The sequence below is a fragment of the Bombyx mandarina genome, chromosome 20, assembly GCF_030267445.1.
Source record: "Bombyx mandarina strain Sakado chromosome 20, ASM3026744v2".
Taxonomy (NCBI): Eukaryota; Metazoa; Arthropoda; class Insecta; order Lepidoptera; family Bombycidae; genus Bombyx; species Bombyx mandarina.
The window spans coordinates 6,051,528-6,078,422 of record NC_143226.1 but is presented as its reverse complement, the minus strand read 5'-3'; the positions used below and the strand labels follow the sequence as shown (position 1 = coordinate 6,078,422).

The following is a 26,895-nucleotide window of genomic DNA, read 5'->3' as shown; positions in this document are numbered from 1 at the left end:
AAAAAAAACATTACACACACTACCATGTATTTGATGCTCACACGCATGCATACTATTTATTTATTGTCAAACTTTTGTTCTTGACGCCTGTGGTCGAATTGAGAATAGATTAAATATTGTTTGTCTTTATTAATATTTTTCTATAGTTTAGTATTAGGTAGTAGGCGAAATTTGTTATTTTAGAAGTGTAATAGTCTTTAACAATAGAATCATAAAAGTGTACAAACTTATATTTCAATTAATTATATTCGACTTTCGACTACCAGGATATCACTAGTATAAATGGTTTGCTAAACGACAAGATAATTCAGACTATTAAATAAATATAAGCGTATGCCCTTCGGTAAAAACAAGTGATAAAATTAAAACTATCTTGTATTTTTTGCTAAACTCGTTTATCTATACAAATTAATTATAACCATAAATTTTCATTAAACCCTGCGTGTGTAGTGTTTATTTAAATTTTATGTAATTGAAATTAGCATAATATGTCCCATCCAAATTAACTATGCTCGAACTGAATAATGAATGTCTGTACGTTGATTGAAATTTAAAAAAAATAATCAACCTATTGAGTGGAATAGTGTTATAATGTACATGAAGCCTATCCGTGACCGTGCCGCGTTTATTCTCGGCAGACTCTACCCTATGATCTGTGTGCGGAGGAAAATTTCCCTTTGGAAGGAGATTACACTTTACAAAACTTGGATAAGACCCATGTGTCATGATATACGCTAGTGTGGTGTTCCCTCACGCGGCCCGCACACATATAGACACCCTCCAATCCCTAAAATCCCGTTTTTGCTGTTCAGCCATCGGAGCACCGTGGTTCATGAGGAATGTTGACTTACACGACGACCTGGGCCTCGAACCAATCCGGAAATACATGAAGTCAGCGTCGGAACGGTACTTCGATAAGCCGTCATGATAATCGCCATATTGTTGCCGCCGCGATTTCTGCTCACGCAGGAGCCAGTCACCGTCGACGCCATAGACACGTCCTTACACTTACTTGGGTCCATAAAACTGTTCAAAGCATATGGCTGAGGTGTGGCAGAAGTAGGATAGTGGTGGTTGTTCGAGCAGATATACACCACGTCACCCAGTGTTAAATCTACGAACCAAAACACAGTTTCCAACGTGAACAACATAAAGAAAGACAATACCAGTAAATGCTTTGGTTGGATGATTTATTTTGAGATTTACGTGCGTAACGTAGTACAATAACAAGTACACAATATGTAAGTCATTGAGTATATTATTAAAAGGGATCTTCTCAATAGGTTGCGATTCCAATCTGGCTCTTATGATGTACGATTAGATAAATATGGCTATCAGTGAATACGTAAGGAAAATAAAAAAAGAGCGATGCCGCGGTACAAAATGCTATCTATGTTGATATTATGAATTATTTTACGAGTTTATTTTCTTCGGCTTGGCTAGTTACTTATTCACAACGATGTTGTCTCTAATCGTGGTTGTGTTGGGGTAAGTTTATTTAATTAATAAAAAAAAAAAATTCGTACTTTAAAAATTAGCATGCAGCAGGTCGATCATCAGATGGTAACCACATTTTTGTATAGTCTGATTCCTTATCTAAGTAGTGGTAGAGCGAATTGGATCATCCTGTCTATTTCTGCCGCATAGCAACCATACGTTATAGTTTGTTGGGTTCGAGTCTAAGTAGTGGTAGAGGGGAGTAGACCATCCTATTTCTGCCGCATAGCAACCATGTGTTTTGGTTTGAAGTGATGGATTGTATAGTCTATTTTGTTGTCTGTGTAGCGGTAGACCGGTTTGCACCACCCTTTTTTTATCGCTGGGGAATCCATTTACGGATACCCGGCCGAGGGGGGTAACGGACCGGGCTATGTCGGACTCCGGCGCCTCCTGAGAGGAAGAAGGGGAGAAGAGAAGAGCCGAGGTCCTTCACCATCACCCTGCCTATTTCTGCCGCATAGCAGCCATGCGTTTTGGCTTGAAGGATTGGATTGTATAGTCTAATTCGTTATCTGTATAGCAGTAGACCGGTTTGCACCATCCTGCCTATTTTAGCCTCGAAGCAGCCATGCGTTTTGGCTTGAAGGATTGGATTGTCTAGTCTTTTTTTGACTTTGTAGGCAGACGAGCACACAGCCCATCTGATGGTAAGTGGTCACCGTCGCTCATGGACGTCAGCAATGCCAGGGGCAGAGCCAAGCCGCTGCCTACCGTTTACTCTCCGCAAGCCCCGTTTGAAGAAGGACATTTGTCATAGTGCTCGGAAAACACCAGTCTGATTCGTTGTCTAATTAGTGGTACGGGGAATTGGATCATCCTGACTATTCCTGCCAGGAAGCAGCCGTGCCTTTGGTTAGGAGGGTGGAATTGTATACTCTGGTTGTCAAATTCAAATCGTGCCCTGAATTAAGATTGTTTTCTGTACAGGTTCGTGATTAAAGGACTATGTCTAAACGATTTACATTTTCCGCCTGGCTTCATGTTTGGGGCTGCGTCCTCGTCCTACCAGATCGAAGGCGCTTGGAATGTATCAGGTAAAATATATAGAAGTCATAAATGTTCGGAGAGCCGGAACGTTTCCTGGCAAGGTTTTGATCCGCGTATGACCGCCTAATCTATCTTCTATATATATAAATGAATTGCTGTTCGTTAGTCTCGCTAAAACTCGAGAACGGCTGGACCGATTTCGCTAATTTTGATCTTGAATTATTTGTGAAAGTCCAGAGAAGGTTTAAAAGGTAGATAAATATGAAAATGGTCGAAATTCATTAAAAATTACAGTTTTGTTTTTCCGTTGATGTGTCCCCCGTCGGACGGATTCCTTTTGTTTGTTTTAAGTTTATTTTATACAAAAGTTTAGGTCTTTTATTTATCGATTGAGGCACTACGAAGTCTGCCGGGTCAGCGAGTTAATAAATATACTTTAATAGGTGCACACAGTATACTTGTTCTTTTCGGGTTTATATATCTAAGCATCTTACATATATTATATGGGATGTAGAATTAGATAAATAGATTAGATATGTGTAGGATTAGATCACAACCCGTAACAAACAAGAATATTGTGTGTACACCTATTGATTAAGAACAGATAAAGGTAAATGGGAATATATTTAGAACGCTAGATATGTGGCTATGGGTTTTAAAGGAATGGGAAGGGCGGAAAAATACTAGAAAACTCAATAGTAATAATAAGAAAGAATACTATAAAATAAAGAATACAGAAAGCAGTTATCCTCGATACGGCGGGTATTGTGAGGAGATTTCTCAGAGTACTTCATTGAATGTCGTTCCTGGTGGTAGGACCTCTTGAGAGTCCGCGCGGGTAGGTACCACCACCCTGCTTATATCTGCCGTGAAGCAGTAATGCGTTTCGGTTTGAAAGGTGGGGTAGCCGTTGTAACTATACCGGAGACCTTAGAACTTATGTCTCAAGGTGGGTGGTGCATTTACGTCGTAGATGTCTATGGGCTCCAGTAACCACTGAGCACCAGGTGGGCTGTGAGCTCGTACACTCATTTAAGAAAAAAAGAAATTATTAGTATATATCAAATGCTCACAAGCAGTCACAAGTACTAGTAGGTGTTTCCCGAGCGCTATGACATGTCCTTCTTCAAACGAGGCTTGTGGAGAGTACTCAACGGTAGCCAGCGGTTTGGCTCTGTCCCTGGAATTGCTGACGTCCATGGGCGACGGTAACCATACACCATCAGCTGGGCCGTTGGCCTACAAGGGCAACAAAGAAAGTTCCAGTATAATCTTTTCTTCTTTTTTTTGTTGCTTAGTGTTAAGTGATTACCAGAATTCATTGAGACATGAGTTCTAAATCTCAGTTTTACAGTACAGCGGCTGCTCCATCCTTTAAACCGTAACGCGTTGCTGCTTCACGACAGATATAAGCAGGAATAACCAGGCTCACAAGACCCCCCACCACGAGTATGTTCACTTCGTATACTATCATGCGCGATGACCTACGGCGAGAAAACCTGGACACTGACGGCGGGGCTGGCCTATAAGTTAAGAGTCGCACATGGTCGATGGAGAGAGCTATGCTCGGTATTTCTCTAAGGGATAAAATCCGGAAAGAAGAAATTCGACGGAGAACCAAAGTCGATGACATAGCTCTCAAAGTTAGAAGGCTAAAGTAGCAATGGGCCGGTCACGTTTGTAGAGCCAGCGACGTTAGGTGAGGGGTGAAAGTCCTCGAACGGAGGTCACGGATGGGTAACAGGAGCGTAAGCGTCCTCCAACCAGGTGGATTTACAACATAGTGCGCACGGCGGGAAGGCGGAGGACCGCATTCTGTGGAAGGCATTGGGGAAGGCCTATGTCCAGCAGTGGGCAAATAAAGGCTGATGATGATGATGTATACTATCATTTCGTACTTTTGAGTTCTGTTTTGGTGTTGGTGCTCACGATCGCGTTTAAATACTCTGTATCTGGACCATCTTGCACCCGTTCAACCTTCCAGAATGTTCCTCGCTCGATATCGAGCGCCATTTCCGGAAAGATCTCGATCGTTCGTGTCCACGCTACCAGATGGCGTTGCTTGTTATTCTTATATTACTTACAGTTTGTTACTATTTACTATAGATCTAAATAAAAAAATATTTTGCGTTTTAGTAAGATCAGTTTTAGTGAATTAATAATCCATGAATTCGTTAAGTAAAGGCGGTTCAGAAATGCTTTTTCATGTGCATCACAAGGGAGTATCGACCTGCGCGTTAATTATTTTTTTATCATTATTATATGCCGTGGTATGGACATGTGATGGGACGAAATGAAAATGAGGTTGTTAAGAGAGTGTTAACTATGAATGTGGAAGGATTTAGAGGAAGAGGTAGACCTAAGAAGAAATGGATGGATTGTGTGAAAGACGATATGGGTAGGAGGGGAGTGAGCGAAGAAATGGTATATGATAGAAGAGTATGGAAAGAGAAAACATGTTGCGCCGACCCCAGGTGACTGGGAGAAGGACAGGATAATGATATTATGTGCCGTGTAAAACACATTAGCGACATATTATGTTATGTAATCTTTTGAGAATCTCTTTTGGAATTGCCAGGCTTAATAGCTTATCATTTAATTTTCATGTTTAATTGCCCGAAAATTATAAACATTACACTTTATCTTCTATTGATTTAAAGATTATGATAAAGCTATTTAGAAACCGACACGCTGTTTTTGGTCAATATTAGTTTAGATTATATCTATGGCGGCTTCAATGGAAAATATTAATTCAATGGAATATTATAATTTGTGTAATTACTGGTGGTAGGACGTATTGTGAGTCCGCAATGGTAGGTACCACCGCCCCGCCTATTTCTGCCGTGAAGCAGTAATGCGTTTCGGTTTGAGGGGTGGGGCAGCCGTTGTAACTATACTGAGAACTTAGGACTTATATCTCAAGGTGTGTGGCGCATTTACGCTGTAGATGTCTATGGGTTCCAGTAATCTAGGCAATAAACGGAAAAAAAAAAAAATTTAGGAAAACGACAAAAATTATTATGATTTACTAATTCGATATAAATTGTTTCGTACACTTGCGTGCAAAAACACGGCTGTATAATTAATTGTGATAGCTGAACTAAACTTGTTTTCAAGGTATTTTTTTAAAACACTGAGCCATTCAGGCAGCGGCTTGGCTCTGCCCCTGGCATTGCTGAAGTCCATGGGCGACGGTAACCACTCACCATCAGGTGGGCCGTATGCTCGTCTGCCTACAAGGGCAATAAAAAAATAAAAAAAAAATTCATTATAAACTTTGAAAACATGTTTTTTTTTTATTGCTTACTTCTTAGATGGGTGGACGAGCTCACAGCCCACCTGGTGTTATTTTTTTTTATTGCTTTGGTGGGTGGACGAGCTCACAGCCCACCTGGTGTTAAGTGGTTACTGGAGCCCATGGACATCTACAACGTAAATGCGCCACCCACCTTGAGATATAAGTTCTAAGATCTCAGTATAGTTACAACGGCTGCCCTACCCCTCAAACCGAAACGCATTACTGCTGCACGGCAGAAATAGGCAGGGCGGTGGTACCTAGCCGCGCGGACTCACAAGAGGTCCTACAACCAGTAGGCAAATAAAAGCCAATTTATCCAGGAAAAAGAAAAGAGAAAGCGTTATATTGATTTTATTAAGAGCAGTGAAGATTCTTTATAAGCTCATTGTTTTAAATGCTTGTTGTATGAAATAGCGCACACCGCATTAATAAATATTATCTCATCTACTAGCAAACAACGCTGTTTTCCTTGTAACAATTTTTATGGTAATATTATGTACCTATGTACGTGTTATATTACGTAAAAGTATTCCAATTGTCGATCCGTATTTGCTTGTTTATATAGTAATATTTATTTAGTCTTGTAGTCTTTCTGTAGTATTGTGTTTGTGGAATTTTAATGAAGAGTTGTTTAAAGAAATTGTTTCCATGGAATATCGGTCGTCAATTTAAGTTTACTAGAGGTCCCGCAGTAGTCGAAAATCGACTATAATTAATTGGAATTGTAAGTTTGTACACTATTATGATTGTATTTTATACAAACTTCGCCAAGACTATACTATAAAAAATATTAACCAAGACAAACAATATTTAATCTATTCTCAATTTGACAACATACGTCAAGAACAAAAGTTTGACAATAAATAGTATGCATGCGTGTGTGCGTCAAATACATGGTATGTAGTGTGTGTAATGTTTTCTTTATTGATTTACTGTATCTTTATGCATTATTTAAAAAAAAAATTAGCATTGTGCACTTTTTCTCTATATTCTCTATAAGTGTGGAAAATTTCATACTCCTCCGTCCGCGCAATTTTCGTAAAAATGGATACAAAGTTTTTGCTTCACGTATTAATATATAGACTAGACATTGTAGTTACTGATGGCGTCTTTTTGTGTTAATAGGTTCGTACTCACTTAATTCTTAGTGAATATCTGTGACCTTGCTCGTTCACGAAGCCCGCTATAGAAAGCAGAGTATTAAATACACTTGACATTGGCGAAATCTAAAAGGAAAAACCATAAACCTAAGAGATAGATAGATAAAAGATCTATAAAACTATTCACGACCAGTTTTATAGTTTTTTTTTTTATTACGCTACAAAAAAAATATTTCAATTACATCATTAAAGGCTGTCGTGAATAATTGCCTCGGCGTATGAATACATTATAATTATGATTATCAAAACACTTCGAAAACAAAGAATAAGGCTTACGCAATTTGTTACGCATTTTGTGCTAAAAATAATAATATCTATCTATATATATAGATTAAGGTTAAGGTAGTTTTCATGTTAATTTTGAGTTTTTGTTTCATTATTATTATTTGTTTTTTTGTTTTTATTATTATTATTATTATTGTTTTTGTTTAAGTCGAGATTGTAGTTATTATGTTTATTTAATTCTAGTATAAATGAAATGTAAAAGCAGTGTAATGAAGTGTAATATGGATGCAAAATCTGATGTAAATAAATAAAATAAAAAATATAAAAATGAATTGCTGTTCGTTAGTCTCGCTAAAACTCGAGAACGGCTGGACCGATTTCGCTAATTTTGATCTTGAATTATTTGTGAAAGTCCAGAGAAGGTTTAAAAGGTAGATAAATATGAAAATGCTCGGAATGAAATAAAAATAACAATTTTGTTTTTCCTATGATGTGTCCCCCGTCGGACGGATTCCTTTTGTTTGTTTTAAGTTTATTTTATACAAAAGTTTAGGTCTTTTATTTATCGATTGAGGCACTACGAAGTCTGCCGGGTCAGTTAGTTACTAGAGTACTTTTACACAGTTTTGGAAATGTCGGAAATAATGTAAGTAATAAGTAGTAGTAAGTAATAAGTAGTAGTAAGTATACATGTATGTTATAAAGCAAATACCAAAACGTAATTGTAATTAAATAATAATGGGACTTGTATATCCACGAATAACCATCACGATGATGAAATAAATCACATCGTGTAATAAGATTCAAAATCGCAAAAAACAATTGTAATTATTTAACGTAATTACTAGTCGGTAGATAATCATGTGAGCCGGATCAGCAAGTATGTAGTAGCAATTACGGAAACTACAACGTCTATCGTATTCTTAGTGTTACGCCGGTAAGACTAACGCCATCTATCGCCGAGTAGCCGAACGAATATCGAGGAGTACAACGCCATCTATTGTCAGATAGCAGAAAACAGACATCGAAGGTACTCGACTTGTGAGGAATGTTCTCGACGATTCTAGGGATTTCGTCTCGACTATAAAAGCGTTACAGTGGTGGCACGCAGGGAGTCCACGTCCTTACGGATCCATCAGATCCAATAACCTTTGCATTAGACGCCTTCAGCTCGAACACTAGGAGCAGGCTTAGGGACCCCGGTAACCGTACTCGTCGAACTCGACAAAGAGTTCGCCGTGTAACCTAACCCGTGAATCAGCTCGCTGAGTTTCTCGCCGGATCTTCTCAGCGGGTCGCGATTCCGATCCGGTAGTAGATTCATTCGCGAAGCAGCTGCTCTTGAGCTGTTAGGTCTCCTTCGGAGGCGCTCGGGTAGCTGTTAGCAAATCCCACCCCTCCTGGCTGAGCCTTTGCTCGCCCACCTGTCCTGGTGAAACTGGAAAGGCCTCCGGGCCACCAGTAATCCTTCAATCATAAAATAAAAACGCAGGGAGTTCGTAATCGGAACTACTCGAAGCGAAACAGCGAATGGATCACCTGAAGCGAAGCGGAAGTTTGTTGACTGTTTTAAGTGTTCTAAGTACTAATATAGTTTGTAATTTGCACTTCGGCAGATTTTTATTTATCCCGAACCCAAGCGCGTAACATTAGTTTTTAGCTTGCAACACAATCTGTGTGCTTAGTGCGAGTTTTTTAACATTCTCGATAGCGTAAAGTTAACTCAAATTTGTATGCAGTTGGAACAGCGCCCCTAGCGGCAAACGTAGGAGTTTCAACTCCATACAAATTTAAGTTAACTTTTACGCTGTCGAGAACATTAAAAAAAAGGTGCGTGTACTTATATACGCGCGTAAGAAGTTATACTTTATTTTTATTAAATTTATTCCTTTTTTTTAAATATTAAATAATTAATAATAAATATTTAAGGTTAATAATTTAATAATATTTAGTATGAATTATATTAAATAGTAATTTTGTCATTTATATTACTAAAAAATGAATGCTAATAACACATTTTTTTACGAGTGTACATGCGCGAAACTTCACCTGCGGCTATATTCAGACTCGCCAAGTTACGGCGGTCGTATTGTAATGAGCGATTTAGTGGGCAACTTCATTCTGTTAATTTTGTGTCACGGTGCGCTCACATCGAAAAATTTCACTCTCATCAATTTTTCATAACGCGCCTAAAGAAGTATAACTTCAAAAACTCTCGCTAAGCAAACTGAACCTTTTCTCAGTCGTTCGTCAAGCGATTTTCCTAGTGTTAATGAATCGTAAATTAATTTTCTAAAGAATCTAAATCTCTTCCTAAACAGATAAAGCTGAAGGCATCTGGGATCGTTTCACTCGAACACACAAGGACAGAATCTTGGACGGCAGTAATGGCGATGTGGCCTGCGACTCCTATCACCTCTGGGAGAGAGACATTGAAATGGCAGCAGAATTGGGTCTTCATTTTTACAGGTTTTATTTTTATTTTGGATAGATGGGCGGACGAGCTCACAGCCCGCCTAGTGTTAAGTGGTTACGGGAGCCCATAGACGTCTATAGGGTAAATGTCGTCACCCACGTTGAGATATGAGTTCTAAGGACTCAGTATAGTTACAACGGCTGCCCCACCCTTCAAACCGAAACGCATTACTGCTTCACGGCAGAAATAGGCGGGGTGGCGGTACCCACCCCAGTAAAAAAATGTATTTTGGCGGGCCGTACATAGATTAACTCTTATTAATAATGTATGAAACTTTATTTATAAAAAAATATTAGAATGAAAAAATATAAAACTATAAAAAAAAAGTAAAGATTTCTTATACAAATTTTAGTGCAAGATAAAAATAAACAAGAAAAGAACAGAAACGGGTCGAGTCTAGGGTGTCGATAAAATAAATTTAATTTTAGAAATGCGTGGCGGATCGCGTGTTGCTCATCCTTAATTTATAGGATAAGATGTCCAGCGGACTCGTCTGTGTGTACAGTGATAAGATTAAAATCATCATCAGACCACACGCATCCATTATTGGGTATTGGCCTACGACTATGGTTCAAATCTTGCAAGCTAAAGTTTAAAAAAAAATACGTAATTGGGACATCTTCACGAAACGACTTCCAAGAGAAAGTAATACCCTGCTTATAACCCTGGTTGTGTCATCTAGCAAGATTAAAAATTATCTTTTCATCTCTTAGGTTCTCTATTTCTTGGTCACGTCTCCTACCAAACGGATTCTCGAATTACATCAGCGAAGATGGAAAGAAATATTACAATAATCTCATAGATGGGTTACTGGAGAGAGGAATTAAGCCTTTTGTCTCTCTGTATCATCAAGACATGCCGCAGAAGCTACAGGATTTCGGTAACTATTATAGGTTCTTGTTTTTTTTATGGAGTATACTTATGGTATCTACTTTTAGATTGAACGTCACGAATTGAAAACTTTTATTACTGTATTAAATAATAGAATAAAGAAAGAAAGAGGAGTCCACTAATTACGCAAATTATCATTTTGCGGGTTTGATTTTTATTACACGATGTTATTCCTTCACCGTTGGAGTCAATCGTAAACATTTGTTAAGTACGTATTTCATTAGAAAAATTGGTACCAGCCTGCGGGATTCGAACTCCAATGCATCGCTTGATACGATTGTACCGGGCGTCTTATCTTTTAGGCCACGACGACGAAGACCTGCATAAATCAGATCACACGCGTCAGCCTTTCTAAAATTTAAAATTTTAGAATTATTCCAAATCCCGTACATATATAAGCTTGTCTCCTTTCGTATCATTGTTAAATCAAAATGGAGCTGAAGAAGTTTCCACTTCGAACATATCTTGGCAGTAATCTCGATTATTATTTCTCAATTGGCCTCTAGACCTGACTTTAATAAAATTTGGTACAGGAGGTTGGGCTAATCCTTATTCGAGCGATTGGTTCGCCGAATACGCACGGATCGCGTTCAAGCTCTATGGAGATCGAGTTAAGACCTGGATTACCGTGAACGAGCCGTTTATAATCTGCGAAGCTGCGTACGGTATGGGCTTCACCGCGCCAGGAGTTATCGACCCGGAAGTAGGAGTGTTCCTTTGCAATAAGCATACCTTGCTGGCGCACGCTAAGGCGTACCGGATTTATGATGCTGAATTTCGGCATATGTATAACGGTAAGTCTTTTGTCAATTTGTTCGTGCACTAGCCCGCTGAGTTTATCGCCGGATCTTGTCTAGATCGCGATTCCGATCCGGTCGCAGCTTCTAGAGGCAGTGCTCTTACTAGGGCTAGTGTTGGTAAATTGTTCGGGCATAACTACAATAGCCTCTTAGGCTACCGGCAAATAGGTAGGGGGCTCCTGAGGGATCCATCAGATTGAACAACCTTTGCATTAGACGCCTTCAGCTATAACACTAGGAGCAGGCTTAGGGACCCCGGTAACCGTACTCGTCGAACTCGACAAAGAGTTCGACGTGCAAGCTAATCCATGCATCAGCCCACTAAATTTCTCGCCAGATCTTCTCAGCGGGTAGCGATTCCGATCCGTTAATAGATTAATTCGCGAAGCAGCTGCTCTCGAGTCATTAGGACTCCTTCGGAGGAGCTCGGGCAGCTGTTAGCAAATCCCACCCCTAGCATTATTTATGCTATGCGACTATGTTGTATGCTTTCACGCCCAAGCTACTGAACTACCGTTTTGACAAAGTTCATTGTAGAAACAGTTTGAAACTTGAGAAAGAATAAAGGCTATCTTTCATCCCACTCTGAATCCAGAACGTATCACGTACCATCCGGCTATGGAATGAGCTCTCTCCCCTCCACGGTGTTTCCCGAGCGCTATGACATGTCCTTCTTCAAACGAGGCTTGTGGAAAGTATTAAGCAGTAGGCAGCGGCTTGGCTCTGCCCCTGGCATTGCTGAAGTCCATGGGCGACGGTAACCACTCACCATCAGGTGGGCCGTATGCTCGTCTGCCTACAAGGGCAATAAAAAAAAAAACTCTCGGTTTAATGTGGTTAAAGAAATGGAAGCTGTGCGCAAAAAGATAACTTGTCACAATACATCTTATCTATATCTAGAACAATTACATATATTTCCAGGTGAACTATCCGTCTCCAATCAACCATTCTGGTATTTTCCGTATTCCGAAGAAGATGCCAATATTACTGAACTTTTGCTGGAAAATACTGTAAGTACCTTTTAAGTAAGCCAAGTAAACTCATTCTCGCTCACGACTCATTCTCGCTCACGACTCGGTCGTGCGCGGACGTGCTTTCCGATCCGTGGCCCGCTTGCGAGCTGCGTCTCTGAACTCACAGCTGTGCTCGACAGTGTAGTGACCGTGAATACATCGTGCTTACAATTCGGTAGTGCGGACGTTCCGATCCGTTGGTTGCTTGCGATCTGCGTCTCGGAGTCCATTTTTGTGCGCTAAAGTGTTGTAACCGCGAACCCACCCTTTACCAACTGCCTTTTTCAAGGCAAAACCAATCGCTACGATCAGGCTTCCTGTGGCACTCACAGGCTAGCGATTTCCTAACCCTTCCCAAAACAACAGTCTTTTTCAAGACTAGACCCCCGCTCGCGATTCTGCCTGCTGTAGCACTATACAGCCCGAGCGGGTTCCTTTCCTTTTCCCCGCCGATTGCCGTTTTCACGGCATAGGCATTCCCCCCCCCCTGCTCCTTGCTGTCCTGCAGCACAGGGGGGTTACAAATCCTATCCGGGGCCTCGCCTTTCGGTGAGTTCAACAAAAGTCCCGGGGCCGCCCCCCCCGGGCAAGAAGACCGAACGAAGAATGGAGCAAGAAGATGCTAGGGATATTGTCGGGTTCCTCCGGGATAGGTACCCGTCAATTAGGGCCGAGTACCTAGCTTATAGGGCCTCCCGTGGCAATCCCTCCCCCCCCGCGTCCGTCGCCGCGTATTTCAACCGTGCCTCGGAGGCACGCCGCGCACCCCCCGCCGCCGCGTCAAGTTCGAGCGCACGTTCCTACGATGCGACTCACGAAGCGCCTAGCGCTACCCCCAACCCCGCGCCCGCGTCGGTTACGTCATCACGCGCTACGTCCGCCGCGACCTCGATCGTTTCAAGTTCAGGCTCCGATACCGAATCGGAGATGGATTTCGAATCCGCGTCAAGCCCTCAGCCTGGAACTTCGGATGGGTTCCAAACCGTAACGCGCGGTAAAAAGCGTACTCGCGCCGTGGAGTCCCGGAGCTCCATGACGAAGCAGACCAAATCCGCGACCGCCTCCCGCCCGCAGGTAGTCGTGACACCGGAGTCGGACTCCGCTCGCCGCGTAACCCCACCGCCGCGTCCCAAACCCGCGCCCGCTCCTAAAGTAGCTGCCCCGCCCCCGCTGATTCTCCAGGAAAAAACTGCGTGGAACCGCGTTTCCCAGGCCCTTCAGGCAAATAAAATTAATTATATTCAGATAAAGGTCGCAACGCCGGGCGACCATAGGGCCCTCTCAGCATACCTCCGAAAGGAGAACATAGGTTTTCACACCTATGCTCTTCAGGAGGACCGCGAGCTCCGCGTAGTAATACGCGGAGTCCCTAAAGAACTCGACATCGACTACATAAAAGAGGATCTGACCGCTCAGGCCCTCCCGATAGTTAGTGTGCACCGGATGCACAGCGGGCGGGGCAAACAGCCCTATAATATGATACTCGTGGCGTTAGAACCCACCCCGGAGGCCAAAAAGAAGATCGCATGTCTCACGACAATTTGCGGCCTATCCGGGATCTCGATCGAAGCCCCCCATAAGCGTGGCACTCCCGGGCAGTGCTACAGGTGCCAACTCTATGGCCACTCGGCGCGTAATTGCCACGCGCGCCCCCGCTGCGTGAAATGCCTCGGCGATCACGCTACGTTAGATTGCGTTAGAGATAGGGAAACCGCGACCGAACCTCCAAGCTGTGTCCTATGCCTTAAGCAAGGGCACCCCGCGAACTACCGTGGATGTCCCAGGGCTCCGCGAAAACGTCCAACCCACCCAGCTCCGCGAACCGTCGGCCCAAAGACTTCGGCACCTTCAGTGCCGAAACCCGCCTTCGTGCCGGCTGCAGTTCCCACGGTCTCGGCGTGGAAAAAGCCGCTGCCGTATACGAAGGCGGGAACGGAAACCGCACCCCCGCCCCCGCTCGTGACACGCCCCGCGCCCCAGCCCCTGCTCGCACCTCGCCCCGCGCCCGCGTTCCGTCCCCCGCAACCCTCTGCCGTCAACGACTTCGCGCTCGTGCGTGACTTCGTCACCGCGGTCAACTTCGACCGTCTGCGATCGTTCGCAGACGCGATACGTAGGTCGGTAACCCCCGAACAGCGGCTCGCGGCCGCTTTCGATCACATGGACGTCTACGAATCCGTGTCGCGTACGTTATAAAATCTTTACCGGTAATCAATGGCGCAAAAAGGTAGAGAAAAACCGTATTCCCTTACGTTAGCATTCTATAATGCTAACGGACTCGCGCGGCAACGCGATCAAATTTTTGAATTCCTCCGCGATAATCTTGTAGATATTCTATTAGTGCAGGAAACCTGTCTGAAGCCCTCGCGTCGCGACCCGAAAGTCGCGAATTACGTCATGGTTAGGAATGACAGACTCACCGCCTCCAAAGGCGGGACTGCCATTTACTATAGGCGGGCCCTGCACGTTGTTCCTCTCGATACTCCCTCGCTCTCACATATCGAGGCGTCCGTGTGCCGTATCTCGCTGACGGGACACCAGCCGATCGTCATCGCATCCGTTTATCTCCCCCCGGACAAGCCCCTTCTGAGCAGTGACATCGAGTCACTGTTCGGCATGGGAGACTCTGTCATCCTGGCAGGCGATCTAAATTGCCACCACACTAGGTGGAACTGCCATCGTACAAACGTCAACGGTAGGCGTCTCGACGCGTTTATAGACGACCTCACCTTTGAAATAGTCGGTCCCCCAACTCCAACATGTTATCCGTATAACATCGCGCTCCGTCCGAGCACTATAGACCTGGCATTGCTTAGGAACGTAACTCTGCGCTTGCGTTCCATCGAAGCAATGTCAGAGCTCGACTCAGACCACCGACCTGTCGTTATGCAGCTCGGTCGCCCTCACAACCCAGTCACTGTTACGAGGACCATGGTGGATTGGAATAAGCTGGGCACGTGCCTAGCCGACGCCGCTCCGCCAATCCTCCCTTACGGCCCGGATTCGAATCCATCCCCCGAGGACACCGTCGAATCCATAAACATCATTACCGATCACATCTCTTCCGCGATCATTAGATCTTCAAAAGAAGTCGATGTGGAGGACAGCTTCCACCGCATCAGACTGTCCCCCGATCTTAGGAATCTCTTAAGAGTTAGGAACGCGGCAATCCGGGCCTACGATCGCCTTCCCACGCATTCAAACCGGATTCAGATGCGTCGTCTACAACGCGAAGTCCACTCCCGCTTAAGCGACGCGCGTAACGATAATTGGCATAGTTATTTAGAACAACTCGCGCCCTCCCACCAAGCATACTGGCGACTAGCTAGGACTCTCAAATCCGAAACTACCGCTACTATGCCTCCCCTCTTACGCCCTTCAGGCCAACCACCGGCATTCGATGACGATGACAAGGCTGAGCTGCTGGCCGATGCACTGCAAGAGCAGTGCACCACCAGCACTCAACACGCGGACCCCGAACACACCGAGTTAGTCGACAGGGAGGTCGAGCGCAGAGCTTCCCTGCCGCCCTCGGACGCGTTACCCCCCATTACCACTGACGAAGTTAGAGACGCGATCCACAACCTCCAACCTAGGAAGGCACCAGGCTCCGACGGCATCCACAACCGCGCGCTAAAATTTTTGCCAGTCCAACTGATAGCAATGTTGGCTACAATTTTAAATGCCGCTATGACGCACTGCATCTTTCCGGCGGTGTGGAAAGAAGCGGACGTTATCGGTATACATAAGCCGGGCAAACCGAGAAACGAAACTTCTAGTTACCGTCCGATTAGTCTCCTCTCGACGATAGGAAAAATTTACGAACGGCTCCTTAGGAAACGCCTCTGGGATTTTGTTACCGCGAACAAAATTCTCATAGACGAACAGTTCGGATTCCGCTCTAAACACTCGTGCGTACAACAAGTGCACCGCCTCACGGAGCACATTCTGATAGGACTAAATAGGCGTAAACAAATCCCGACCGGCGCCCTCTTCTTCGACATCGCGAAGGCGTTCGACAAAGTCTGGCACAACGGTTTAATTTATAAACTGTACAACATGGGAGTGCCAGACAGACTCGTGCTCATCATACGAGACTTCTTGTCGAACCGTTCGTTTCGATATCGAGTAGAGGGAACTCGTTCTCGTCCCCGTCAACTGACCGCCGGAGTCCCGCAAGGCTCCGCGCTCTCCCCGTTATTATTTAGTTTGTATATCAATGATATACCCCGGTCTCCGGAGACCCATCTAGCGCTCTTCGCCGATGACACGGCTATCTACTACTCGTGTAGGAAGATGTCGCTGCTTCATCGGCGACTCCAGATCGCAGTAGCCACCATGGGACAGTGGTTCTGGAAGTGGCGAATTGACATCAACCCCACGAAAAGCGCAGCGGTGCTCTTCAAAAGGGGTCGCCCTCCGAACATCACTTCGAGCATCCCACTCCGTAGTAGGCGCGCAAACACCTCCGCCGTTAGTCCCATCACTCTCTTTGGCCAGCCCATACCGTGGGTCTCGAAGGTCAAATATCTAGGCGTCACCCTCGACAGAGGGATGACATTCCGTCCCCATATAAAAACGGTACGCGACCGCGCCGCGTTTATTCTAGGACGACTCTATCCAATGCTTTGTAGTCGAAGCAAACTGTCCCTCCGTAATAAGGTAACTCTCTACAAAACTTGTATACGCCCCGTCATGACGTATGCAAGCGTAGTGTTCGCTCACGCAGCCCGCACCCACTTGAAATCCCTTCAGGTCATTCAATCACGATTCTGCAGGATAGCCGTCGGAGCGCCTTGGTTCCTTAGGAATGTGGATCTCCACGACGACCTGGAGCTCGACTCTTTTAGTAAGTATCTACAGTCGGCATCGCTGCGCCATTTTGAGAAGGCGGCACGACATGAGAACCCTCTCATCGTAGCCGCTGGAAATTACATACCCGACCCAGTAGACCGAATGGTAAACCGTCGACGTCGCCCAAAGCACGTCATTACGGATCCTCCTGATCCATTAACGGTGCTTTTAGGCACCACAAGCACCGGTCACCGTCCTCGTCGAACCCGTCGCTTGCGACGAAGGGCTCGACGAGCGAACTAACCCATAGACACAGCCCACTGAGTTTCTCGCCGGATCTTCTCAGTGGGTCGCGTTTCCGATCCGGTGGTAGATTCTGCGAAGCACTGCTCTTGCTAGGGTCAGTGTTAGCAACTCTCCGGTTGAGCCCCGCGAGCTCACCTACTAACGTTAGGGCGAAGCTGAAATAGCCTCTCAAGGCTATCAGCATAGGTAGGAAAAAAAAAAAAAAAAAAAAAAAAAACAAGTAAACTTTAAGAAACACAATTGTATGTCTTATTGCCATTGTCACGCCAAAATTATCGTTATAGTCTCAAATATCAAATATCGTTATAGTCTCACGTCGAATAACTTCAAAATCGTATCCGCATATTTTTGACTATCACACTATTATCACTACATCCTCATCATGTGAGTGATAAAGCCTAGTTATTATATTTTCATTGCTTTAGAGGTCACTACAACATTTGGCTTACTTGACCTAATAAAACGAGGCTTTTGGAGAGTACTAAGCGGTAGGCAGCGGCTTGGCTCTGCCCCTGGCATTGCTGAAGTCCATGGGCGACAATATCCATTCACCATCAGGTGGGCCGTATGCTCGTCTGCCTACAAGGGCCATAAAAAAAAAACATGACAATCAGTCATAATGTGATAATCAGTCAATCAAATCGGTGGGTATCAGCAACACCATGATTAAAATCAAAAAGCTCCTTGCCGCGGAGGACTCTCCTCACCCCTCGTCTGAAAAAAGATATGCAGGGGACAAGTAGCGCTCAGAAAAGTTTCAAGTCAGACAGATGGTAAGCTACAGAAATGAAAATGGATGCTGGAAAGAGTTATGCCGGTACGAGTAACGCCATCTGTTGTTAAGTAGCGAAAACTGAATAAATGATAAACATGGAAATATCTATAATATATTAAAAATTCAATTGATCTTTATTTTTCGCAATAATAAAATAACACATTTTTTAAACATATTATTATCCGCAACACGCTTCGTCAGATGGAACATGGAAATTGTTGGATTAAGAGCATGACTAATTTGTGATCAAAAGCCTACTAAATTCAATAATTTCTTCCTTTTATCAGAACGGTCGTTACACGCATCCAATTTACTCAAAAGAAGGTGGCTTTCCACCAGGAATTCTTCAAGTTTTAAAAGAGAGCAGCGAAAAGCAAGGGTATCAGAGATCGAACTTGCCGCAGTTAACAAAAAACGAGATTGAACTAATTAAAGGTAATGTTAAATCATTAATAGTATTCAATTTACTAACATTGAAATGATATAGCCCGAATCTATTTGTCAGGTCAATTATATGCGATCGTCTACTTCGATAAACTAAATATGCTGAGTGGTTTGATTGCGGCCACCATTTGACCTAATGGATAAAGCGCCTAGTGCACAACTTGAGTTGAATATTAAGTGTATTTATCTATGGACTTATATATATTGCTGTTCATATTTTACAGGTGTTTTCTTTATTTATTTTTTATTGCTAAGATGGATGGACGAGCTCACAGACCACCTGGTGTTAAGTGGTTACTGGAGCCCATAGACATCCACAACGTTAATGCGCCACCCACCTTGAGATATAAGTTCTAAGGTCTCAGTATAGTTACAACAGCTGCTCCACCCTTCAAACCGAAACGCATTACGTTTATATGTTTTTCACGGGCACTGGTGACTGTTGACAGTAGGAAGACGGTCAGGTTTCCCAACTACACCAAAAAGCACCATGAATAGCATAATCTTCTGGATGAATGCAGACCTCTTTAAATTACCATGGTGCTGTCAGTTTTTCATTGTCCTTATACTTATTTTTCTCGTCTTTATTTTTGGGTACCATCAGCATCTCTGCAATTATTAGCTATAGTGATTTGGAAAGAAATATTGTGACAATACTTTTTTACGTTCCCACGAAATGGTATCCTTGGAACTGGAATTAACGATTTTTTATAAAATTTCCAACTCGTACGCAATAGGCCCTTCAGATAGCTAGATTAAAGTTTTTATTTTGCAGGCACCTATGATTTCTTCGCAGTTAATTACTACACCAGTAGACTTGTACGGAAAGCTGAGCCCGGTGAGAATTTGGGTCCTTGGCCTATGCAAGATGCACCAGTTCTGAATGCCAAGCTGATTATGGACCCAAAGTGGAAACTTGGTGAATCTTATTGGTTTGCGGTATGTGATGTCCCTTATAACACATTGATTGTACAAAATAATATTTCATGGCTCGATGCAAGCCGTTATCTCAGGAGATAGTGGCCCAATTAATGCGAAGTGGCTATTGGAGCTCCTAGACAACCTAAAGGTATGATATGGTACATGAGGTCTAAGCCTCAATTGTATTATATTCTTATCCTAAATTTATTTTCGGCCTTGGTACCGAAACTCCTGCGAAGTTTCTGCGCTTGGAAAGTGTGCGGGATATATGGGATCCGGTTTCCGGTAGACGGTCAAGGGTAAAGGCCACGGCTGATCTTGGCCTTTATGGATGACGACTAAACGACTCCCCTTCACTCACGCTTGAAGCCGGCTCCTTGTCCGAGACGAAACCCTGATGACCCTAAGGCTGGGACGTGGCTCACACGTATCGCATCGTCACCACCGTCGTCACCCATTATGGGCCGCAAGCGTTTCCGCCTTCAGATTAAAAAGGAAAACTCGGCAAGAATGCACACGGCCTCCAAGGAGACGGTGCGGTATCCTTAGAGAGTTAGGACATTGCGCTAATTCTAAACTCTAGGAATGAGAATCCAACTATAATTCAATATTACATTATCCAGGTGTATCCCGAAGGCTTAAGGCGTCAGCTGCAATGGCTATCGAATAAATATGGTGCATTAAAATTCATTATCACGGAAAATGGATATCCCGATAAACCAGGATTCAACGATATAAATAGGATAATGTACTACAAGCAACACTTGGAACAGGCATGTTTACAGACTCTCATAGCCAATAGTTTTTTTTTGCTGGCAACGTTATAAGAGCGCACGTGTAAGTACGACAACTCTACCTATTTCTGCCGCGAAGAAATCATGCGTTCCGGATTGAAGAGTGGAAAACTGTTGTATAATGTAATTTGAGTCTTCGCACTCATGTCTTAAGGTCTATGGTCTTAACATCAGAAAGGCCGTGAGCTTTGACACCCGGTTGCTGGTGCCTGTTGAATTTTCATTACACCAGTCTCTCATACTGGAAGTTCAATGAAATATTGGTACATAAATACGAACCAAGGTATTATAGTCGTGTAGCTTGGCACAATACGAGTACGTTGGCCGTATTTTTAAAACGACATCTTAAATAAACCACTAATACACTTATCAAATTGAAGTTACGGCCTGTGCACGACTGAGAAGACTAGGTCTTTCTTAGTCCACCGCAAGGGAGATACGGAAGACCGCGTTAAGCTCCGACTACCGTTCAAACGTTAACTTCGCTCTCGCAGATACTACTCGCTATTAAAGAGGATGGAATCAACGTGACCGGTTACACCGCTTGGACAATGATGGATAACTTTGAATGGTCAGAGGGATATCAGTGAGTACTTGCATGTATTAAGAGATAATAGTTTGTAAGGTTGCAGCGTGAATGTACTGTACGATGTAGTTTGGGTCTTTCTCTTGGGTTGTACTTGGGATGTCGTTTTTTATGGCCCTTGTAGGCAGACGAGCATACGGCCAACTTGATGGTGAGTGATTACCGTTGCTTATCAGCGTGAGCAATGCCAGGGGCAGAGCCAAGCCGCTGTCTTCCATTAATGTTACCAAATAGATGAAGTTGCGTAAAGTCTACTTCACATATAAACGAGTAAGTAGGGCGTAGGTCAATAACACTTGGACCCATCTCTCGAGAAAAACTGTCTATGGAACTGTCACTATGGAAGCTTGGATCTAGAACTTCAGGAGAGGTTTTTGGCAGTTAATTTGACATACCAGCACGCGTAAGTCAGCTTCTTCTGATACATGTAGCTTTCCTATGACATGATAGATACGTTCCTACACAGTACCGTGTTGTGCGAAGTCGTGTTATATGAGACTTGAAGACAATACAAAAAGGAGAGCAATTTTTCCGAATGAAACCGTTTTGTAGAAGAACCGTGTTATAAAAGGGTTATCGGGATTTTTTCTTTTTAACTTAGAGTGGAACCATGTTATAAAGTATCGAGCTATAGGAAGGTATAAATGTATTGAAGAATATATTTATGCTTTCATTTCAATAGATGACATAATAATGTTTGCTTTAGTTTTAAGGCTGCGCCAAATTAGTATCATCATCATTATCATCATCAGCTTATAGCAGTCTACTGCTGGACGTAGGCCTTTCTAATTTCTCCCCCGTGAACACAGCCCTCGGCTTTTCTTGTCCAGCTAAGAGAAGAATGGGTAATGAAATTAAACCACTCTCTCTTTCTTCGATCGATCCCTCACTGCTGAGGATCGCGACTCCGCGATCCAGTTTTGCAGCTTGGTGGAGTGCGTCGCTGACAGATACCCTCAGTTCCTCCCCTATTTGGTCCGCCCATGGTTTGGAACCTCTACCCCTAGGCCTTTTTCCCTCTATTTGACCGGCCACCACAAGGCGTTCCAAACTGCTGGTGTCCTTGCGTGCAACATGACCAAAATACCGCAACATTCTTTGTAGGCAGGTTGTGGATAGACGTAAAAAAATGCAATATATTTCAGGGCAAAATTCGGTCTTTACGACGTGGATTTTTCGTCTCCAAAACGAACGCGGACGCCAAAAGCATCAGCTCACTACTACTCGAGCATCATCAGGGCACATTCACTTGACGTTCCTATACCGAGTAAGGTAAGATATCGATGACGTCACCACGAAAAGTTCAACTTGAGGCTATGAGGACTTTTGAGTACATCTTAACCAGTGATACCCAACCTGTACGCGTGTCACTTTTTAACTTTGAGAACTTTACCTTTTACGGATACCCGGCCGATGGGGATCAGGGCAAGCTATGTAGGCCCAGGTAGGACCTCTCGTGAGTCCGCACAGGTAGGTACCACCACTCTGCCTATTTCAGCCGTGAAGCAGTGATGCGTTTCGGTTTGAAGGGTGGGGCAGCCGTTGTAACTATACTGAGACCTTAGAACTTATATCTCGAGGTGGGTAGCGCATTTACGTTGTAGATGTCTATGGGTTCCAGTAACCGCTTAACACCAGGTGGGCTGTGAGCTCGTCCACCTATCTAAGCAAAAAATAAATAAAAATGTCGGACTCTAAACGGACGACCAACTAAATCCCATCAATCACCCTGTCTTTCCCGACATCATAATAATATATCCACTCGAGATGGAAATCTGCTCGGAGGAGGCAGGGCTCCCAGCGGGTAACACTTCAACTAGACTTGCAGTTCCTGCCGAGGACGCCTTATGACGGGGAAACACGGGATCCCGTTAGGGATGAAAATTATATTGGTTAACTTACTAACGCTCAACTTATATAAACATTCTGAAAGGTTATTTAGGTATTGTCTACAATGTGTAGTTTAAAATTAACCTTACAACCTGAACCTTACTGAATAAAAATAAACCGACTAGACCTTGAGAGAAACGAGACATATTTTTAGAAGTACCTATCATCAGGGGAGGGTTCCTCGTTAATGAAGAGTTTTGTTAAGTGGTACGGAAAGAAATAAGTTTGGGAAGCACTGTTCTAGATATATCTATATAATAATACGTGAAGCAAAAACTTTGAACCCCTTTTTACGAAAATTGCGCGGACGGAGGTGCATGAAATTTCCCACACTTAACCTAGAGAATACAGAGAAAGAGTGCAGAATGTTAATATTAAAAAAAAAAAACATTAACTAGCTGATCCGGCAGACTTCGTAGTGCCTCAATCGATAAATAAAAACTTTTGTATAAAATAAACTTAAAAGAAACAAAAGGAATCCGTCTGACGGGGTACACATCAAAGGGAAAAGAAAATTGTTATTTTTATTTAACTCCGAGCATTTTCTTATTTATCTACCTTTTAAACTTTCTCTGGACCTCCACAAATAATTCTAGACCAAAATCAGCCAAATCGGTCCAGCCGTTCTCGAGCTTTAGCGAGGCTAACGAACAGCAATTGATTTTTATATATACCTAGTCAGGTCATAAATTCTGTCACATGTTTAATGTAAAATAATTGAAACAAGTTTATTTATTATGTAACCATTCATATACCAAAATGAACTTAACAAAACATAGATTCTTATGACACTAAAATTTATTCAAAATAAAATCCGTGATTTTGAATACAGGCCTTCAATCTGCGCGGCCACTCGTCTATCGCAGCACGAACGAGGTCCATGTCAAAATCGGCGGCTGCCTTAATCAAGGATGTCTTGAGTGACTCCAAATTGGGATGAGGCTTTGAGCACGCCTTTTCCTCCAAGTGTTGCCATATCTTGTAATCTAACGGATTCAAATCTGGACTGGAGGAGGGCCAGTCTTCGTCCCGGATGAAGTCGATTTCACGCGCCGCCAGCCAGTCTTGTGTGCTCTTCGCTCTATGAGCTGGCACCGAATCTTATTGGAATACGCAGTGCCTGTTATTGAACATGGTATGAGAAACAGGTTCCACAAGGTTCGTCAGGACATATTTTGATACACAACTGCATTCGTTTTTACACCTTTCTCACAAAAATGTACCTCTGTTAAGCCCCAATAAGAAACTCCCAACCATACCATGAGCGAGGATGGAAAATGACCTCGTTGGACACGCGGAATACGGTTGCTCGCTTCTTCGCTACTGTGTGCGTACACCTTATCATTTTGTTTGTTGTAGCTCTCTTCTACGGTAAAAATTTTTTCATCAGAAAAAAGAATTTCCCGATATTTTTTTCCCGCGTACCGCTTCAACAAAGCGCGGCATCTCTTCAGTCTCAGGTCCTTTGGACGAGCATTCAAACGATGTCCTGTTTTTCTTCGATATGCCCGAAGCCCTAAGTCTTTATTTAACACCCTTTTCACCGTGGTTCTGCTTAACCCCATCTGAAGGGCCAACAGTTTCTGCTTACGTTTGAGATTTCTTTGAATACGCGCCTTCACAGCTTTTATCACTGCTGGAGTCCTAACAGACCGAGGGCGACCCCTTCTTGACCTGTCATCTACACTAGAGTCTTCATTGTATCGTTTGATGGTACGATAAACGAATCTTTTGGTGATATTAAAATTTTTCAGTATTTAAAAAATTTGAATTGGAGCGTAACCGCAACGATGTAACGCAATAACTGCAGCACGGTCTTCTTTAAGCGTCCACTCCATATTTAAAAATGAGTAAAATTCTAAAAGTATACATTTTTATTTTCATGAACAATTCGAAATTCGAATTCAATAAACTTTTTTGTGGCCAGCATTCTAAAAGAAAAGTTTTTACTGTGTGACAATACTTATGACCTGACTAGGTATATATAGATAATACATTAAATCAATAAAAAGAACATTACACACCTACCATGTATTTGATACTCCTCCGTGCGTCGTATACCTCAGTTCTGAGGGTCGTGATCTTTACTGAGCACTTTTGTCAGGACTATGTTCTTCCATTCACTTCTGTCCTCCGCGCAGTGGATAGCGACATTCATGCTGTATGCATGTATTTGATACACACACATCTAGTGACAGATAAATAAACCAGCAGTTACATTTATAATCGTCATCGCTTGTGATGACGTCACTTAGACGCTATCATTTCATCGTCTAAGCTAAATTCGTGTTTTTTTTTCCAGGCAGCCTTCAAGTCTTCCGTTTCGCCAGTCAATAACATGCAAACGGTACTTATTCTATTAAGTTGCTTCATTCTAAGTAGATCTTTCAATTCATTAAGCGTTATTTAAGTAAATGCTTCGTCTTTTATATTATTGTGAATTCTGGTCTTCACGTGAATGTGATGTTTTGCTTTTTATGTTTAATCAATGACGTAGTTATGGAAATGCTGATTTTTAGAAACTTTAGAAAACATCACGTGTGACGTCATTTAACGTTAGAACATCAGTCACAGATCATACAAAACGATAAACCATAATATTTAACGTAATTCGATGAAACAGGTGCTTAGTTTGACGTGATCAAATTTATGATTAGCTTATTGAGTTATTTTAGTCTATTGTGTTATTAAAAATCTGTCTGTCTGTCTGAATTGTCGTTTTAATTTAGAAACCCTTGAGACGATTTCTATAAAAAAAAAATAACATGTGTGCAATTCACACGTGTTAGAAGTGAAACCTTCAAAAATTAAAATACAATTATCCTAAATGTCTTAGTATATTATTAGTAAAATTTTGTCATTAGTAAATAATTGTAAATCACCTTTTATAGTATGAGGTAGCGCCCTCTGTGAATTGATATTTTAACTTCACGTATATCCTAAATTAAAATTCACTACAAGAGGCTTCATACACACGTTAGTATTAAAACATCTCACAGATGGCGCTGTATTAAAAATAAAATACTTTATACGTATGTTTTAAAGTATGTAGGAACTGAGCATTCTGTCTCACTTTTTCTCTCGATCTTTCTCACTTGCTTGCCCCCTACTCTCACTCCATGGCTAGTTGCTTCATGCTACGTTCGCCCTGTCTTACTCTCTCTCAATCGGTCTCGATCGTTCTCTGTCTCTTTTTCGATACTTCCGTTGCATACCTGCGTGACGTTACATCTGTAAAAATTGTACCCTCATGCGTCTAAAGAAGTTTCACTTCAAAAATTTTAATGGTGTTACGGTGGCTTGTTTTTGTAGGTTTGGTGGCGATAGTATTGTTACGCCCGTAAGAGTAACGTCATCTATCGCCGAATAGCCGAAACAAATGTCAGAGTATCTAGTAATAAACCATCGAGAAGTACAACGCCATCTATTGTCAGCTAGCGGAAACACGCATCGAAAATACTCGACTTGTGAGGAATGCTCTCGATAAATATAGGGATGTCGTATCGACTATAAAAGCGTTTCCGAGATGGCATGAATTAGTTAGTAATCGAAACAGCGAACAGATCACCTGAAGCGAAGCGGAAGAAATGAATTAAAAATTTTTTAAGTGTTCTGTGAGTGTTCTAAGTGCTAATATAGTGTTAACTTGTACGTTGGTAGAATTTTTATTTATCCCGAACCCCAGCGCGTAACAGTATGTTGTGGTACCTATCTTAGTACCAAGGGACGAGAACGAAAGACTATAGAAAAAGTATTCGTATCGAAAAATCGAAAAATGCGTACTTATAGGATTTAAACAGCGCTCCTACCGTTCCTAAATAACTAACTAATTTCAGCTGTTAAAACGTTACTAATGCCTTTAAAATTATAATTTATTTTAATTTCGAAATGTTTCTCAAAAAAAAAGGAAAAAAGTCAAGTGGCAAAGTTGTAGGTAATAAAAAGATCTAAAACTTTTGTATTTACACTTTTTTCACATAACCTCAAAATTTATGTGAAAAATTAAAAAAACCAAGTTTTTGGTTTTTTATTTTT

At 42.6% G+C, this 26,895-nt stretch overlaps 1 protein-coding gene across 2 annotated transcripts; it reads left to right on the top strand.

Annotated features, from left to right (window-relative positions):
* The first annotated feature begins 1,356 nt into the window (after window positions 1-1,356).
* On the top strand, window positions 1,357-26,322 carry LOC114247901 (myrosinase 1-like). Of its 2 annotated transcripts, XM_089736153.1 has the most exons (13): window positions 1,357-1,488; window positions 2,428-2,534; window positions 9,492-9,639; window positions 10,360-10,526; window positions 11,071-11,331; window positions 12,259-12,347; window positions 18,513-18,660; window positions 19,445-19,608; window positions 20,214-20,363; window positions 20,879-20,970; window positions 22,116-22,242; window positions 25,163-25,207; window positions 26,173-26,322. In XM_089736153.1, the coding sequence occupies exons 1-13, from the start codon at window positions 1,460-1,462 to the stop codon at window positions 26,185-26,187; spliced, it is 1,542 nt and encodes a 513-aa protein (XP_089592279.1). In that variant the 5' UTR covers window positions 1,357-1,459; the 3' UTR covers window positions 26,188-26,322. The 2 variants fall into 2 exon arrangements, with proteins under 2 accessions (XP_089592279.1, XP_028036782.2); XM_028180981.2 differs by lacking the exon at window positions 26,173-26,322 and having other exon boundaries at window positions 25,163-25,572.
* Window positions 26,323-26,895: the final 573 nt, after the last annotated feature.